The sequence below is a fragment of the Mastigoproctus giganteus genome, chromosome 7, assembly GCF_048544385.1.
Source record: "Mastigoproctus giganteus isolate SK-2022 chromosome 7, ASM4854438v1, whole genome shotgun sequence".
Classification (NCBI taxonomy): Eukaryota; Metazoa; Arthropoda; class Arachnida; order Uropygi; family Thelyphonidae; genus Mastigoproctus; species Mastigoproctus giganteus.
The window spans coordinates 196,647,521-196,666,336 of NC_143581.1; the positions used below are offsets into that span (position 1 = coordinate 196,647,521).

At 36.5% G+C, this 18,816-nt stretch overlaps 1 protein-coding gene across 2 annotated transcripts in view; it reads right to left on the minus strand.

Annotated features, from left to right (window-relative positions):
• The window catches only part of LOC150083526 (phosphatidate cytidylyltransferase, photoreceptor-specific-like), a 169,801-nt gene that overhangs the window by 50,520 nt on the left and 100,465 nt on the right, over positions 1-18,816 (minus strand). For both annotated transcript variants that reach the window (XM_090377335.1, XM_090377336.1), the window contains 2 exons: positions 9,067-9,242; positions 5,801-5,897 (listed from right to left, as the gene is read on the minus strand). In XM_090377335.1, the coding sequence (XP_090233461.1) occupies positions 5,801-5,897; positions 9,067-9,242 (273 nt within the window). The remainder of the gene's footprint in view (positions 1-5,800; positions 5,898-9,066; positions 9,243-18,816) is intronic.

Here is an 18,816-nt window from a genome sequence, read left to right on the forward strand (position 1 = left end):
TTTTGATGACTGCAAAAATCTATCAAGTTGGTCTTCCAAAACTTATGACTGAGTCATTAATAATGTTTTATTAAATGCTACCAACTGCAAATTCGGCCAACTGATAATGTTATCAACTGCAAGTTCTAAATAGAAAGCATTTGGAGAAGTAATTGTAGAAGCTACTAAGCGTTTTATAACAACTAAGAGATACTGTTCAAGATTTAGAACCAAGTGGATGTGAGATGAACTGATGAGACTACATAAGTTAGTGAGTAGTACTTATAAACTAAGTAAGTTTATAAGTATAAACTAGTTAGCAATAAAATCACTAAGGGTCTTTGGCAAGTGAAGGCAAATTACAAGAACTCTTTTGCTAAGGATGTAAAAAAGTAGAAAAGAATTCTTTGCTTATGTCAACAGTAGAAGGGAAGGGACACACCACATTGGCCCATTAGATATGAATGGCTGATGATCTTGTGCAGGTTGCTGACAAACAATAAATACTTTTCATCTACATTCAATGTGAAATTTTTAAGGATAGCAATACCAAAAGTATATCAAGTTATAAACTGGAAGCTAAATCATTTTGTGATAACTGAGAGAAAACTGGACAAGAAACTGTTGAAGCTAAATGTAAATAAGGTATCTAGGGTTGATAGAATCTATCCAATTATATTAAAAGAAGCAATAAAAGAGGTAGGCAAACCTTTAGCTATAATCATGAGAACATCCTTGGATTTGTGAAAAGGGAAGCTGTGCAAATATCTCCTACATGTAGATTCCCTACAGATAGGGAGATATGCAAATATCTCCCCTTTTCACAAAGGGGAATCAAATGGCAAAGTGAGTAATTAGACCTGCAAGCTTGCCTTCCATTTCAGGGAAAATAATGAAGTCACTGGTTAAAGAAGTAATACAGAATCATATGGTCAGGAATGCAGTTATATGGCAATCTTGTCTGATCAATCTGATTGAATACTATGATGCAGTGACAAAAGGAACTGGATACAAAATTAACTTTGACATAATATACTTAGATTTCAGTAAAGCTTTTGATACGGTTCCACATGAAAGACTGCTGTACACTTTCAAGCAGTGTGACATTGAGGGAAAGTTACTGTTATGGATAAAGGGTTGAATGGCTGAAAACAAACAGTGGTTATTAATGGGCACTGCTCTTCTTGACCCAATCTTATTAGTGGAATCTCTCAAGATTGGATGCCGAGTCTTTTAATGTTTTCAATATTTATTAATAATACTGATGAATGCATATCAAGCTTAATGTCTAAGTTTTCAGATGATACAAGGCTTGGCAAGGTGGTTAATGGAAATCAAGGCATAATACTTTTTTTTTTTTTTTTTTTTTTGATTTGGTAGTTGTTGGCGCATCGGCTTCTGTGGCCATATTGCACCTCCCAAGGTTTTTGCAGTACTTTGATCCAAGCCCGAGGCAGGAATCGAACCCGCGACCTTTGGGTTGCCAGGCAGGTACTTTACCCACTCGGCTAGCCCGGTTGGCAGGCATAATACTGCAATGAGACTTATAAAAATTATGCAGATGGATGAGAAGTGGCAATTGAGGTTTAGCATTAATAAATGCAAGGTACTACTACACTGGGTAACAGCAATCGCAGAATAATTTGGGTGGTGCCACACACTCAATGTGAAGAAGAATGAAAAAGACCTAGAAATAATTTCAGTCTGACATGAAGTTCTCTGAGCAGTGACTGTTAAGTTTGTTTGTTATTTGGTTTTTAGGAGCATTAGCAACTAAGGCCATATTGCTCCGGGATATGCAGTGGTCATTCCCTGACCTTTCCGCATCCTCCATATTTGGTGGTGACTGGCTCGAATCCCGGTCTAATCAAGAAGCATGTGCTACGCACTGCTGCTCCTTCCCACCTGACTACGGAGGCGCCTCTCTGAGCAGTGCAGACAGGTTGCTAGGACAGCTCATAAGGTTCTGTCAATGCCATACAGGAAGTTTTTTTAGCAGGGAGGTGTTATCCTGTTATATAAAGCAATGGTGAGGCAGCATCTTGAGTATCACATAAAGGCCTAGAGGACTCATTTCAGGAAAGATGCAGTTCTGACAAAATGGGTACAGAGAAGAGCAACAACAACAGTCAATGGTATATGGACATCTTACCAAGAAAGACTTCAGTTCTACAAATTGCAACACCTGGAAACTAGGCATCCATGAGGAGACCTGATTAACGTTTAAGGCTTTAAATGGATTGGGTAAACTATATGCCAATACTGGGGATGTACTCTTTTTTGGAAAACACACTTAAGGGTATCTAAATTTAAACTTAAAAAGGATGGATGCAGGATAGGTGTGTGAAAAGTTTCTTTCAGCCAGTGTAACAATGCTGTATAAGCTTGCTTCCCTGCATCATTTTCCTGATACTACTAATCTCAGAGACCACATCATCTCAAAATAGATATATTTTTATTTTGTTAAATTATTTTTTCAGCATAAGTAATCGAGTAATCTCAGAGTCTGGAAAATACAGTGTGTGATACTGAATTCTTCAGTTGGATATTTTAAAAGTTCCATTTTTTTTTTTTTTTTTTTTTTTAATTCAAGCAATGTCTTTATTCCTCCCACGGCTATATATGCAAAATGGGATAAACAGTATTCCAGGTTATGACTAATCATTTATGATTTTCACAAAAGTTTTTTTTTTTTAACCAATTCTTTTTTATGCATAGGATGGCTTTCAAAATAATTCATTGAATTGAGTATTTTATTAGAACTATTTTTTCAAGTGATAATTACAAAGCACCGTTAATAATAAAGAGTCTTCCAGTATCTGGCATTATTATTGTTATAGCGAAATTTTCATTAAAATGGTATTTGGTGCAACAGGATTGTAATGCAACAGGCAATTTCAAAAAAGAAACTTGTCTTCTACTATTCCAAAAATACAATTTTCTTCTACACAATCATCCCTATTTTGAATTTTCTTAATCTCATGTCCATATTTAAATAGAGGTGTACTATGAGACTGGTTTCATTCTAACTTTGAAAATTTGCTTTAATTCACTAATTATTGTATAATTCTTATAATTGCTAATTACTATATTTCTTCTCCAAATTCAATTAAAGATATCTAACATTTAAACATCTCATATTTATTTCTTCAAATTCAAAAATATCTTTTCCTAACTGGAATTTTCTTTAACTTTAAGAAGCCACCTGCACCTCTTTTTTAAAAATCCATTATACACATTGCACCAATTAAATAACAAGACTGCATGCACTCTGCATTTAATATTAATGTAAAGAGGTCAAAACAGTACATGATTAGATCGCTAAAGTGTGCTCTTTCCAACAAGTGAAAGTTGAAACTTGTCCAGTCAGAAGTTCAGGATTTATGACAGAAAGAGTAATAGTAGTTTTGTGCATGTCGTCAGAAAATTGAAAAGGGAGCAAAGAGCAGTTGTCAAATCTTATTGTAAATTGGGAAAAAGTGCTACAGAAACTTTTGACGATTTAAAAAATGTTTATGCTGATGAATGTTTGTCTTGATCAAAAGTGTTAAATGGTTTTCTTGTTTTTGTAAAGGACATGAGTCGTTAGAGGATGATACCCAACCTTGCTGCACCAATGCTCCCGCACATTCTGCAGTCAACATCAAGCAATTTTTGGCAAAAAAATCGATTCCAGTCATTGAACACCCCCATATTCTCCAGATTTGGAGATTGCACGCTGGGGGTTGCTGTACCAACATTCCAAAGGAAAAATAGTCTCCCATATAGGATTCACTACAGACCCAGCAAACTCCAAAACTGGGGAGAACATATGGATTGCACAACACATGAAATCACTATGGCAAAATTGCTGGAACCTCACTAACAAAGGCTCCATTACTGAGAGCGAAACTGGAAATCGAACAAGTTTATCCACTCTTCCCGGTCTGGTTTTTGCCTGGACTCCAAACCACCTACCCATTGACTGGACGTGACTCATTTAAAAAGAGAATGTATGACTTCGGAATCTCAGCTACTCCGCGGTGCTCCTGTGGACAGGAGGAGTCCTGGTAGCACCTGGTCTACGAGTGTGATCACTACGAGGACCTCAGATGTCAACTATACACCAAGATTCACTCGCTTCTTTGAAACCAGGAGGACATTGTTCTGCAAGAGGAAGAGACCTACAAAGCCTTCACACTTTTTGCACAAAATCTGTTCACAAAACAACAGACCCTGCCCTCCCCATGAGTGGAGGTATCCCAAAAGTTCACAAATCCACGAATAGGATAATCGATCACGAGACAACAGCCATCCCTCAATGGCCCAGAGTAACGGAAACAACTAAGACCTGACTAAATTCAGAGAAACTCCTCTCTAAGGAACAACAGAAATAATGCTCGAAATATACTCCGGTTACTTCGCACAGGATCGGGAACTGACCAATGAAAAACTACACACCTCATTGAATCACTGGAATGACCCCCAACCTGTGAGGATCCAAAAGAAACCCACTGATAAAGATCAGGCAGTTAGTCTCTTGACCTCCTAAGCGAATGACAACAGGAATGGCTTCCCAAACTGAGAGGCAGCCGGGTGTGTTGAGGTTGACCTTCTAAGCAACAAACTGCTATGATATAACTGGAACAAAACAGGGAAGAGACTTTCTTACCACAGATAAAGAAAACACACCAATAAAGACTGGAGATAGGACATATCAGTGTCCTCCACTGTGACAGTAACTGTGACTCGACTCATCAAGACACCACAGAAAACCAGAAGAACCTTATCTCGCCTTGTTGGGCACCTGGACTAAAGGACATCCAAGGTGGTCATGACTCATCATCTGTTTCTCTCTTGAATGGTGCTTTCTTTCCCTTCCTGTGGGGAGAGGGGGACTTTGCCCCCCACTACTCCCCTTCCCCAAATCTTTTCCCTCTGGTGGGTCACGGGCCTGCTCCACTGCAAATGCGGGACCATCCTCTCTATCGGCCCCTTAATTCATTTTCTTCCCCCAGTCTTCGGCCTCCCTACCCCCTTTACTGTTGGACTTTTACAGCATTTTCAGCCCTACATGTCCAAATTTAACTACATCAAAATTTCTTGCCAGATGCATTTAGGCTTATAGAAAATATTATTTCAGCATATAGCCCCTTGCAAGCTTCTTCTAAATTATCCTAAGAAATGCTAATGACTAACCAAGAGCTTTTTTTTTTTTTTTTAGGCCCTAGCCACTGAAATCCCAGGAAAGTAGGTGGCAGAACCGGCCAGAGTACTATATATTACGGGTAACACGCGGCTGGCCTCCACGTGGCAAGGTATGGTAATGTCAGGTCTCATTAGGGGCCCAGCCGCTAACAGGCCGGATGAACATAGGGCACAACATGCTACATACCACATGATCCATATACTTTTAAATCCCTGGCTTGTCCAATTCAGTGTACGTACATGGAGATGGGAGAAATCCCAGGAGCCGTTAGACCCAAATATACTTACATTTATTCTCCAGATTTGGCTCCTGCAGATTACTTTTTATTCCTCAAAATGAAAACAGCTATGAAAGGAATGAATATGATACGGGACAAGAGAGGACACCCAAGCTGCAGTGACCAATCAGCTGAAAGCAGTACCAGAAGTGTTTCCAAAACTTGTATAAAAGATGTAAGTAGTGTGTACACATCGGAGGTGATTACTTTGAAAATATATAACCTTACTTGCCGTTAGCGCTTATTCTTTTTTTTTATAGTAGCGTCAGTCTCATTATTTAATTGGCACACTGTGTATAAATATGAATGAATCAATATAATCCAAATCAAGTTTTATAAAATATGAGCATACTTACAGTGACTATGAGTGCCAAAGGGCCTAACCATATAATTAATGCAAAGCCACTGATCATTACAAATGTAAAAATACCTCGAACTATGTAATTCCTCCACCTAGAAGGAAGAAAGTAGTTTAGTTGTAACTTGCTACAGTTAACAAAATTATCCTGCTTAAGTTAACTTTCTAAACCAGCGTTTCCCAAACTTTTTTTAGTCATGGAACACTTTTTATCTCACAATATATTTATGGAACACTCAGGGCCGGATTTCCCATTAGGCACCATAGGCACAGTACTCCAGGCTAAATTGCATATGAATAGCATAGTAGATCTCACTACACTGGTACTCACCTCTATGCAAAAGCCCACCAAAATGAAGTGTTCCGTGGTCTGTCTGATTATTAGTCTATGCCAGTATATTAATAACAGAAAAAAAATATAATAATAAAAATAATGATATAAAAGTGGCGTATGCTACGAATATGCAAAATTTATTTATTTTATTTTTCTAATTATTAATTACAATTTTTCACAAACACTTGTTCACATCTCATGGAACACAGTTTGGGAAACGCTGTTATAAACAATAAACAAACAAAGCATTTCATCATGATTAAAATCAGAAATCACTAGATAATAAAATAGACAATAAAATAAGCTACTTGATTCACTGATTACTGATGAAAGAATGAAGGCTCCGACTTGACAGAGGGCATGAACAATAATACAATGTGCTTGTCATTTAAATTGACATTTACCAAAAAGCTTTTCCATTTAACGAGCTTTCATAGAAAATTACCCAGTGTATGTAAAGTTACTTGTAACTTAAAAACCAAGTAGGGAAACTTAACTATTGTTTCCGATTATTTATCATCTTGCTGTCAATGCCAGCCTGAGATATTTCAGCTCTATCTGTAACAGAATTTTTATGAAAACAATATTATTAATTTAATAAATAAATAATAAGACAAAAAAAAACATTTTAATGATAATTCAAAAATAAAATGAACAATATCTGCTTTCTGCTGCAATGGTGTCAACATAAAATAACCACATGTTTACAAATAGATTAAAATAATTAAAACAAAAATACTAACACAGCAGGTGACACACTATCGCCTGCCATTCCATCTTGTCTTTGCTTGTCAAGCCTTGTAAATGATATTTTTCTGGTTAGTTAAACAGGAGTATTTATCTATATGCAAGTTGCATTACTAAATTTTCTTATTTTTATTGTTTAAAAATTACATTTATGTATTCCAACTTGTCTGAAACGTAATCCTTTCCCATTAGTTTAGTGTTGGCTGTTCACAAATTTGCCAAATCACAAGTGTAAACCAGTGCTTAACCCCTGAGTCAGGTATGGGATATATGCATTAATATTTTTGGAATGCGCCATTTTATTTTTTTCAATGATATGATGATATATATTAGATTTTGTATGAGCCGGAGTTTTAATTTTTCCATCACACATCAGGAGAATTCTGCTTTCACATGTTATAAACACGCACGCACGCATGCACACACGCACCATTATATTATGCTGTATGTATTAAAATACTTTATTATTGTTTTTATTTCAGTGACATGAGATATATCTTGTCTAAATAGTTAACAGCCTTATTGATTTTTTAAGGAGTCCTTAACAGCCTTATTTATTTTATGTATAATTACTAAAAATTATAGAAATCTTATAATATTGTGAGTATTAGACTAAAATATGAAATGGCAAGTGTTTAAAAAGCGGTGCTCACCTTTGAATAAATCTGCAATAATTTTTAAAAAGAATGGTGATTAATTCATTTTGGTGGGAAAGTAGAATAAAGGAATTAAGGAGGGTGTTAAGGGTGATTTAATGGAATTTAAAATGGGCCCAAGGAAGTAGAAGTGCACATCTCCAATCCTAGGTTGTCATTAGAGAAAGAAGAAATCATTAAGAGTGAATTAAAATTTAAAAATGGATAATATAGTATTATGACGGAGCCAATAGTCGTTACGAAAGACTTTCGTTGGTTATAACGTATTCAGTTGGCAAATTGGGCAGGAAGTGAACGCGTGCTGTATTTTAAAGGTTGTCTGTGCTTCCCATGATGCTCTTTTGGACATGTGGGAACGTCAACCGCGAGAGGTTCCAAGCCAGGGAAAGGTTAAAGGGAAGTTTCGTGTTTATGATGTTGAGGTTAGAATGGTGCCGGAACCATTCAATAATAAGTACTTCATAGTGAAGAATTTTGTGGCTGGATTTGAGTTTAATAATGGTGATAGCAGAATCGACTAGGGGGGTGTGGTTGTGGGTATGAGCTTGCATTGTAAGCTCTGTACTGGATTGGCCTCTCCTAAAACTGTTTTGGTGGTAGTATGCGCGGGTGTTGGAGGTTGTAATCACCCTTAACACCCTCCTTAATTCCTTTACTCTACTTTCCCACCAAAATGAATTAATCACCATTCTTTTTAAAAATTATTGCAGATTTATTCAAAGGTGAGTACCGTTTTTTTAAGCACTTACTATTTCATATTTTAGTATAATTACTTTAACGGGTAGTTTGGGAAAGGCATTTTTCTTACATATTAATTTTTACTTTAACACACTTTGCAAAAGACAAATCGGTTGTCACACCACATATCTAAATTGTTGTGGAAGGATACTAATGGAATTGTGCTATCAATTTTCATATTATGTTTCTGTAAAGATACAGTGAAATAGACTTACAGCACTAACTCCCACTTATGAGTCTGAGATTTATTCCTTAAATTCTCATTTGGCTTACTTATTTGATAATGTCAGCAAAAAACAAGGATAGAGATTTTACCAAGACATAAAAATGGAGAAGAGATACCAAGGAGAGTGGAATGATGGTAGATTACTGGTAGTCATCAAAAAGAGACTCCTGGTACAAAAAATATATGGTACCAAAAAGGGTTGATTTAATAGCATATAATCCATAAAATTAAGAAAACTGTTTGCCTAAATAACTGACCAACTTTATTCCTTTATTTGACAAATGAAACTAATCAAAATACCTTTTTAGAATGTTTAAAATACTGAAATCACAAGTAAATATAATCAGGTAGAGAAAAATGCATTTTTCAATTACAGAATGCAACATATTGGAATAAAAAAAAAAATAGTTTTTCAGACTTGCAGACCAGCGTAATCTGAGATCAAATCTGTAATCATTTGCTAATTATGATACCAAACAAAGGACCCACTTATGGTTCCCAAGATGTGCATTTTATTTTTTAAAAATAGATACTAATATTGTGTGCACAAAAATTCATAGTACCTTGATGACAGTGATGCCAATGCTGAATCTAATGCTTCCGTTGTTCTGTCTGTAGCTTGAGGTAGCTCTTTAACCAGTTCTTCAACTCTAGATTCATCAAGTGGATGATCATCTTCTGATTCAGCAGTATCTGCTCCTTTATCATCCATCTTTACATCAACAAGATCTTCTTTAGGCTATGCATCATACATCAGAAGAATTTGCTAAACATATTTTTTTTAACTATATTTATTTATAAATAATTTTTAAAATACATTAGTCTATAAAAAATATACCTATAGTAAGCAAATAGCACCACCATCAAAGACTGTGCCTTGTCCTTTACTTCATCTTATTCAGAAGGCAACAAGAGTGACAACAAGCAAATTGGGTTGAGCAATATGAATAACTCTACTGGTAACCTAGAAGAGGAATCCAAGAATTCCAAAAATGTAGGGGCTGCAATACCAGATGAATGTCTGGTAGCTGGTATCTTACCCAAATTCTACTAAAGATGTAAAAAAGTCACTTGATGATAACTACTTAAATATTACCACTTTTTGGTACACAAAGCAATAAAGAATTATTGCAGGCTATGAAGCTAATTCCAAAAGATATAGCTGATCACAGTTTCACAGTTTTGAGTTTTTTTTTTTTTAATATCTAAATCTTCAAACAGCTAGACAGCCCATAATTGGCTCATGTGGAGTTCTACCAACAGTGTATTCTATCAACTGGTTTGGAAAACAGCTAGTTTGTAGTAGCAGGTATACAAGGCTACAGCAGGCATCTATTTTATTTATTTATTGTACTAGGCGGCCCCAGCTTTCCTGGCACTAATCATAATACTGTACAGATAAGTATAGACTTACAGCACTAACTCCCGCTCCATTACAAGATATTGAAGTTCTGCACTTCATGTACCCACACCATTATAAGACATTGAAGTGCTGCAGTTCATATAAAATGAATTTGAAGTCCCTGCCATGAAAAGTAGCTAGTGAGAAATTGCCATTTGTGCATACAATTTCGATGTAATGTCCAGTCTCAGAAAAAGTCTTTTTAATAGATGAAATATAACCCGGAAAGCTGAATTCCACATGGTGGAAGTATTCTCCAAAGTAAATTGCAGTCAGACCGTGGAAGTATTCTCATCAGTAAACTGTAGTCAGAAGATGAACACAGAGCTGTTGAAAATGTGTCATCTTCATAAGCATTGGAATATGCTTAGTTAGACACTGTTTCCAATGGACTCGTCGAGTACACCAACTTAAAAGACCAATCAGTAATCAAATGCACAACCTGAAGCACCTATCCTCATCAAGTACTCAGACTTGAAAGACCACTCAGGGAAGCACCTGTCCTTCTTGGATACTCTGTCTTGAAAGAGCACTCAGTGATGAAATGCGGGCTAACCAGGGATGAACTGGCCTATTTGTACTAGTCCTCTTGAATCATTAGTAATTGTCTAGCAGCTGCCAAAGCTCATGCCTGCAGTACTGGGACTGAATCGCACAACTATCATCCACAGCACACAGAACCACCTTCCAGTAATCTAAAGATTGCCAGATGAAGCAGCTCACCTTAGGACGTCATGTTGTAGGAACTGGTAACACCTTGAAATTACGATTTCAATATGATTTAGCTGGAGGATTAACTTATGCAGCAAGGCTCATTCAAGAAAATGTTGTAGGAGCTTTTCAAGACATGGTGGAAATTGTTTTCAATATGATGTTGCATGGTTCACATTTAAGGAAGAAACATGTAGTAGCCTCAAAAGCTAATGGGGAAGTGGAATTACAAGGTCTGCTGGGGATCCTTGTGGAATAAGCTATTATAATAACTGCATACATATAATGAGCTATAATATACAATATATAATAATGGGCTGCCAAGAGCTCAATCACAAGTTCGCACACATTAGGCAACTGTGCTGAGTATGAGCTATTAACCAGGCAAAACAACATTATTTCTCATGGGATAAAAATAGACCATAATATATATTAATTAACCGAACTTTGTAATAAATGTTTATGTACCTTTCACAGGGGAACGATATGTGCTTCGTATAAATGAGAAATTTGTATAAACCGAGTTTGCGTTAAGGAGATTCTGCTGTAATACTAGTTATAAATTTAGTAATCTTTTTAAAAAATCTATATGCAAGGCAGTACTTTAAATCTAACTGGCAATACACTAAGTTAGGTAATTTATAATATACTGTACAATAACATAACATTCATCTCAAAATGGGATGGAAATATCATCATTTCACTACAATTCAGAGAAATTATAAGAAAAACTTGAAAGCTGAAGAGCATGACCAGCTTAAATCCAGGACTTTGTGTCAAACCTAAAGAGGTGGCATCTCCATTTTCAAGAAAACATCAAGAGGATATGTCTACAAGCTGCTCTTGTGAACAAGACTGTTTGCAAGTCCAAAACTGTTGCTAAGCAGCAAACATGTTTCTAACCCATTTAAATTTTAAAGCTTCAATATCTTTAAAATGCAACGAAACCTGTTTCTACATAGCACCCAAAGTGCTTGATAGAAAGTTTTTTAATTCTGTTTTACTGCTGGGACATCAATAAAAGGTAAGAAACGTGTAAAAATCATTCCATGTTTCTTTTCTGTAATTCCAAATTTTTCATTAATACAGTAACTCTATAATTCTAAGAATAATTCTATTCACCTGATAAACATACAGTGATTTGTTTAAATTAATTGTTCAAAAATGTCTATAAAAAGACAAATTTTAGAATAACATCTTCATTATGAAATAAATTTGCATCACCACTATTACTATTATCACTTAACAGCTATTTATGCTTGCAATGTAAATTTCATGTTAAGCATTTTGGCAGGAGAGAGCCACCACATTTCAAGTATGGAAGTGCAGTGTGTTCTGCTATCATATTGGCCCAACGGCATATTCACAACTTTAGTTGCAAAGAATGTTTCTCTAATCATTGTTTTTGGCAAAAATACTCTGTAACAGCTTTCAATATCTCCTCACTCATATTTCTGGATGCAAATACTTGTTTATTAAGCATACAATGTATCCAGAGGTATGAGCCTTTCTTTTTAACCTGTGTCTGAAGGCCAACATTTCATCCTGACAATAAAAGGGCTCTTCAATGCAGAGTCCATCAGCTCTCCCACTTTATTTCATTTTCCTCTAGACATATCATTGGAAGTGTTCTAGATTGAACTGCCATGGATAAAGAGATGTTTAATAGAAGACAGTAGTTATCAATGGGCACTGCACTTTGTGGACTAATATTATTACTGGAGTCCACAGGGTTCAGTGCTGGGCCCTTCTTGTAACAAATTAAAAATTTATTCTTCACTGTAAGCTGTAAGAAGAACAAAGAAAAAACACCAGCCAAAAAAAATTTCTGAATCACCCTGAGAGAGAGAAGCAGAAGGGAATCACCAAGAAAGAGAAGAATGATGATATCCAGCTCAGAACCCTGGGTATGCCTAGCCCATACTCACCAGATGTGAACCTTGCATATACAACAAAATTTTTAGACATACCATACGTTTATCAAATAGTGAGTTGGTATTTAATGATTTTACAATAATTGAAAGAAAGTTGGAAGAGAAATTGTTACACCTAAAGGTAAACAAGAAACCCTGGATTAATGAACTATTCAATTATACTGAAAGAAGCAGCAAAAGAGGTAATAAAACCTTTAGCTATAATAATGAGAGCATCCTTGGATTCAAGATTCGATTGTTGATGATCCTGATGAGGTAGTTGACAAACAGTGAGTATTTTGTATCTATATTCACAAATGAGGAATTCTGTAAGGAAGTGGAGGCCAGAAGCTTATTAAACTCTAGCAGGGAGCTAAATAATTTTGTAATAACTGAGAGCAAAGTGGAGGAGAAATTGTTGAAGTTGAACATAAGAAAGGCACTACCCCCCAGTCCTCAGTCTCCCTCCCTCTCTAACTAAATCAACCGAAGTACACCCTTAACAATGCCGCCAAATTCTAATCAACGTCTAAATTCTACCGGTTCCCTGTAAATCTCTAAGACAACTAACACTATTAGCTAGCGTATAGCCTCACATGTCTAAATTTAATAACATCAAAATTTTGCCCGACCTATTTGGCCTTTAACACATCTCTTTAGCGTTCAATCCCAACCAGTGATTTCCTAACAGCAATCCCATTAAGCATTAATGTCAAATGCAATTTTTTTTTTTTTTTTTAATAGGTCCTAGCCACTGAAATCCCAGGAAACTAGGTGGCAGGACCTGCCAGAGCAATTTGTTGTGATACTGGATACACCTGGCTAGCCTCCACGTGGCAGGGTATGGGTAACGTTGGGCCCCACTAAGGGCCTGGCGGCCAATAAGCCGGATAAACAATGGGCACAACATATCACACTGCACAGACATGGCCCACACACTTTCAAGTCTCTGGCTTGACAGTGTACTGTCCTTGATACAGCGAAACACACGCGGAGATGGGAGAAATCCCAGGTGCCGTCCGACACGAACATACCTTATACCTTATAAGAAAGGCACCTGGGGTAGATGGGATCTATCCAGTTATACTAAAGGAGGCAGCAAAGGAAGTAAGCAAACCCTTTGCTATAATTATGAGAGCTTCCTTGAACTCAGGAGAGGTCCCCATGGACTGGCGATGTGCAAATGTGTCCCCAATTCACAAAGGGGTATCAAAGGGTGACAAGTAATTACAGACCTGTTAGTTTGTAATTACTTCATGGCTTGATTGGATGGCTTCCAATTTCATGAAGTTGGAAGATTTCAAAATTTAAAAGATCTGTAAAGACCAAAAACTGCAAAAACCTACTGCAAAAAAAATTACAGACATCTTATTAAAAACAAAGCATTGATTTTCCTAGGTTAAAGTGTTCCTTGTCAGAGCTGTAGCTAACTGATTTTGCATCCTGTGCAAAAAATGAAAATCTTGCCTGCCCTGCTCTTGCTATTTGCCATGTCCCTCCCCCTCTCTATCTCCATGCAGTGATTAACCAGATGTTTGTTTGTTTGTTATTTGGTTTTTAGGAGCATTAGCAACTAAGGCCATATTGCTCCGGGATATGCGGTGGTCATTCCCTGAATGACCTTTCCGCATCCTCCGTATTTGGTGGTGACAGGCTCGAACCCCGGTCTAATCAAGAAGCGTGTGCTACGCACTGCTGCTCCTTCCCACCTGGCTACGGAGGCGCCCTATCCAGATGTAAATGATGAACAGAACCACTTCAAGGATGATATGATCTGAACAATCTGGTTGAAGTAAAAAACCACTCATCAATATTTTAAAAGACAAATTCACAATTTTACCCTTTTTGAAGCTCTTTCAAGTAAGCTCAATCTACTGAATTTTCTACATTTTCAGTTTATATTAATTTATCAATTTAAAAATGTATTACCTCCCATAACCTTGTGAAAATCAGGTACGTTAGAAAATTGAGTGAATCTGAAAAATAGTTTGAAAAAATGCTCATTTATATTTGTTTAGGAACAGCAGTTTTTAATATTTAAAAAAAAACTTATGTTAACAATGCCAAAATCAGTGGTTCAAAATCACTGGTTCTGCTAGTGCTAAGTCTACACTTTGTTTCTTCATCACTATAGGTGATGAATAATGGGTGTACGGCTGTGATCCCGAAACAATGGTCCAGTCCTCTCAATCATAGACCGTCTTCTCCAAGGCCCAAAAAAAGCAAGGCAACCTGGATCAAATGTGAAGAAAATTCTTATCATATTTGTTGACTTACAGGGCATTGTTTATTATGAATTTGTCCCACATAATCAACCAGTGAACCAGGAATACTACAAAACAGTTCTGTGGTGATTCTACGATGCTGTTCAGAAAAAAATGACCAGAAAAGTGGACTTAAGGGGATTAACGCTTGCATCATGGTAACATCCCTAGGCACATTCCATTCAAAAATTTCTTGCAAAGCATCCCATCATTTTGGTGCACTATTTAGCTCCCAGTGATTTTAATTAAAGCCACAAATCAAAAGTCATATATTTGCAATGACTAAGGAAATTATTCACAAGGAACATAGGAACTATTAGCAATTCCAAAAGAAGCCTTCTGAAGGAATGCTTAAAGCAGCATTGAAATCGGAATAATATCTAATCGACTGCAAGACCAACATCATCCAACCCCAATCTGTTACCTTCATGCCCCTGCATTTCATTTTACATTGGCAATTCCTATAAGACTTAAGAATAGAATAGAATAGAAAACAGGGTACAATCTCCATGGTTGATGCAGAAGTTTGAGGTATTTTACCAGCAAAATCATCCTTTCACTTGACTTTTCATACCTTAGAATGTTACTTTCTGACTTTTTTTTTTTTAATGGCAGTATGCCAAAAGAAGTTGATATGCCAACCTTTTTTTTTTCTTTATCTTTAAGTTGTATTAGAAAAGAATGGACACTCTTCTAATATGGATGTAGACACTTTAATGGGTGTGTAATTTGGATGCAACCTCGAAGAAGATTCATTCAAACAGCTGGTAAGCTATTTGGATGGATTACCAGCTATTTGGATGACTCTCCTTCTATATCATTTCCCAATATTAATTCAGTTCCCAAACTTCTTGATTCCAACTTGTAAATAAGTAAAATTTTACATTAGCATTAGTAGAGGCATATGATGCAAGAAAGCAAGCTTATGCAGCATAAGCCAAAAAAAAAAAAAAAAAAAACACACTTCCATTTCACCCCTCCATTCGTTCAAAATACCTGTCCAGCTGAGCCTTAAATTTATTTAGGCTATCAACTTCCACAACAAGGATTTTAAGTCTGTTCCACCAACCAACTACCCGCTGGCTAAAGGCAAATTTTTGCACATCTATCCTACACCTGTCTTTCCTCAATCTGAATTTATGCCCTCTCAGGTGATTATTATGAGCAAGAGGAAGAATCCCATCGGCATTGAGCATGCTCAAACCATTCAAGGCTTTATACACCTCTATCAGATCACCTCGCTGGTGCCTAATAAATCCACAAAAGCCTTGCTAGTGTGTGAGTGACTAACCCACAAATTCCAGTCAATATCTGGAGATTAAAATCCCCCATTATAAAACTCTCTGATTTACTGGCCCACTCTATTTCCCTGTACAGTTTCTTATTATACTCATCAGAGTCATTAGGCCTATAGCACACTCCTACTCTCAATTTTGGTCTCCCAATGCTTATGTCATACCAAACTGACTCGACACTGCACCGTCCAGCGATGTCGATTAGCTTCACTTCCTTGGATTTTATGTGTTTCTTAATTAATAGCATAACCCCTCCTCCCTTCCTATCCTGTCTATCCTTTCTGTACACATTGTACTCTCCAAATTCCAGTTCTGAACTCCTTATATCTGTGTGACACCACGTCTCTGATAACCCAACAATATCTGCCTCTGATGTTTTGAGCAATACCTCAAATTCATCAAATTTATTTACCAAACTCCTAGCATTGGTGTACACGCAAATATACATGCACCTTTTACTATTCTTAGCTACCCTAAGACAAGCCATGTGTTTACTTGTACCGCAATGACTCCCAGCAGTCTCTGAAATATCCTGCAACTTGTTTTCCAGGCTGCTGCTCATTCTAATAGAAGCAGTGCAAGAATCACTTTCACCTCTGCCAGTAACTACTGTTAATCTATTAGTCCTTGTATCTCCCCAAGCTAGCAGTTTTCCGACCCACCTAACACTGCCTCGATAGCATCAGCAAATATTCTTGCACCCTTTCTATTTAAGTGTATCCCATCCCTGTAGAAGCAGTCTCTCCTGTTAACAAGTACAGACCACGCTGAAAAAAATTCTACCCCTTCAACCTTGCACAGTCTTTCCAGGGCTGAATTGATCGACAAGGCTCTCATCATATACTCCCATCTATCGTGTCTGGGCAGAATTGCAGACACTTTGAAATTCAACCCTAATTCACGGCTTTTTTTCAACAGTGACCTGTACTTGTTAAGTAATTCCGCCGGTCTCCTACTCTTGGGAAGTTGTATGGTGTAAAATAAAATTGTAATTATGTTTATCTATGAAGAAAAACAATATAATTGCTGTTTGATATAATACAAAAGCTCCCAAATCTACATACTTGAAATATCAATATAATACAATGGCTAGCTAGAGTCATAAGCAAGGTCTCAGAGCACAAATCAATGAAACAGCAAGTGAAGTGTTTTGCTTCAAGGGTTTCTGTGATAAATATAAACCAAAAAAGCAGTATTATGTGGAAAAAGGTTTTTTACATCCATGGACTTTGACTAGGCTAACACTGTTATTATTCAAAAAGTTTTTCAATGTAAAAGTTTACATTTAGTTGAAAATATAACGACTTTTATAAATTTCTCTGTTTCCTGAGTTCTCTTTTCTTATCAACTTAAAATATTATCTTTCTATACATTAAAATAATTTTTCTCCTAGTGATATTTATTCAGCCAATGGGAGAAGAGAGTGCGGGCTACATGTTAAAACATAAAAAATACTAAAATATGTAACAGAAGCTTGTTTTACTGTGGTAAAGCAAGCTTCTGTTTAAGCATGGTCACATGCTATGTGAATGCTATGTAACATGATCACACGGTACCATGCTTGATTTTCATATGTAACGTATTTACGTATTCACAGCAGAGAAAGAGACACACACAGTGTTGAAAGCTTCCGTAAGTATTTTATTTTACTTTATCAAAAGAAGTGAGCACAGCGAGTAGGGGCAAAGTCCCCTAGTGTTTTATTATGTTTATATTGATGTACTTTTCGGAACCATTGTATGATTCTTTCTCTAAAATACAATGAAGGAAACATAAAAAAGGACGTTCGGTAGAGTAACCAAATTATCTATTAGCCAGTTTTATGTGACTGGAGGATAAAAACATATTCGGGTTCCCCAGGCCACCAACCTGAAATCTCAATACAATATAATACACAAAAGGAGGAGTTGGCTGTCTCACAGAGTCTGAACAAATAAACAGTGTGTCTGTGTGTGCATGTGTGTGCGTGCGTGCACAAACCAGCAGTTGGGTCTCTAGGTTACATGAACTGCAAAGGGCAAGACCCAACTGTAGGTTTCAAGATAGTTAAAGTGTTAAACAATTGATCCACTGAATAACTACTCTCCTACCTAAGCTCAATGCATTTAGCACAAGACATCATGCTACAACAGACCTATAAAACCTAACTGTGTATTAGTAGGGTACTGCCTCAGTCTGCAAATAACATTTAGCAAACTAAGTTTAATACTAAGTACATCAATCTTGTATTGTGAAGGCCCTCACCACAAGTAGTTCCAAGTCAACTACTTATGGTGAGGAGCTTTTTTATTTAAAGTATGCATTGCACTACACACTTCAAATGAAAAGCACTGTTCCAAGGGAGAAGTATATTGCTATTTGTTTTAAATGTATACATTAAAAGAAATAACTTAATGTACTCTATATGTACAATTATGTTTTACAGCTCTCTCTCGTCCCATTAGATCTGTGCTCTAAATTTGAGTTTTTCCCTTTTTCAATTAATTTTTAATCATATATAAAGTCAGTAACTGTTTGTACTAAGTTAGCATTAGCAATGGCATGTGATGCAAGAAAGCAAGCTTATACAGTATCAGCCAAAAAAAAACAAAACCAAAAGGAAAAAAACAAAACTTCCCATTTCACCCATCCATTCACTCCAAACGTTTGTCCAGTTCTTCCTGGAATTTATTTAAACTATCAACTTCCATAACAACATGTGGAAGTTTGTTCCAGCAATCAACTACCC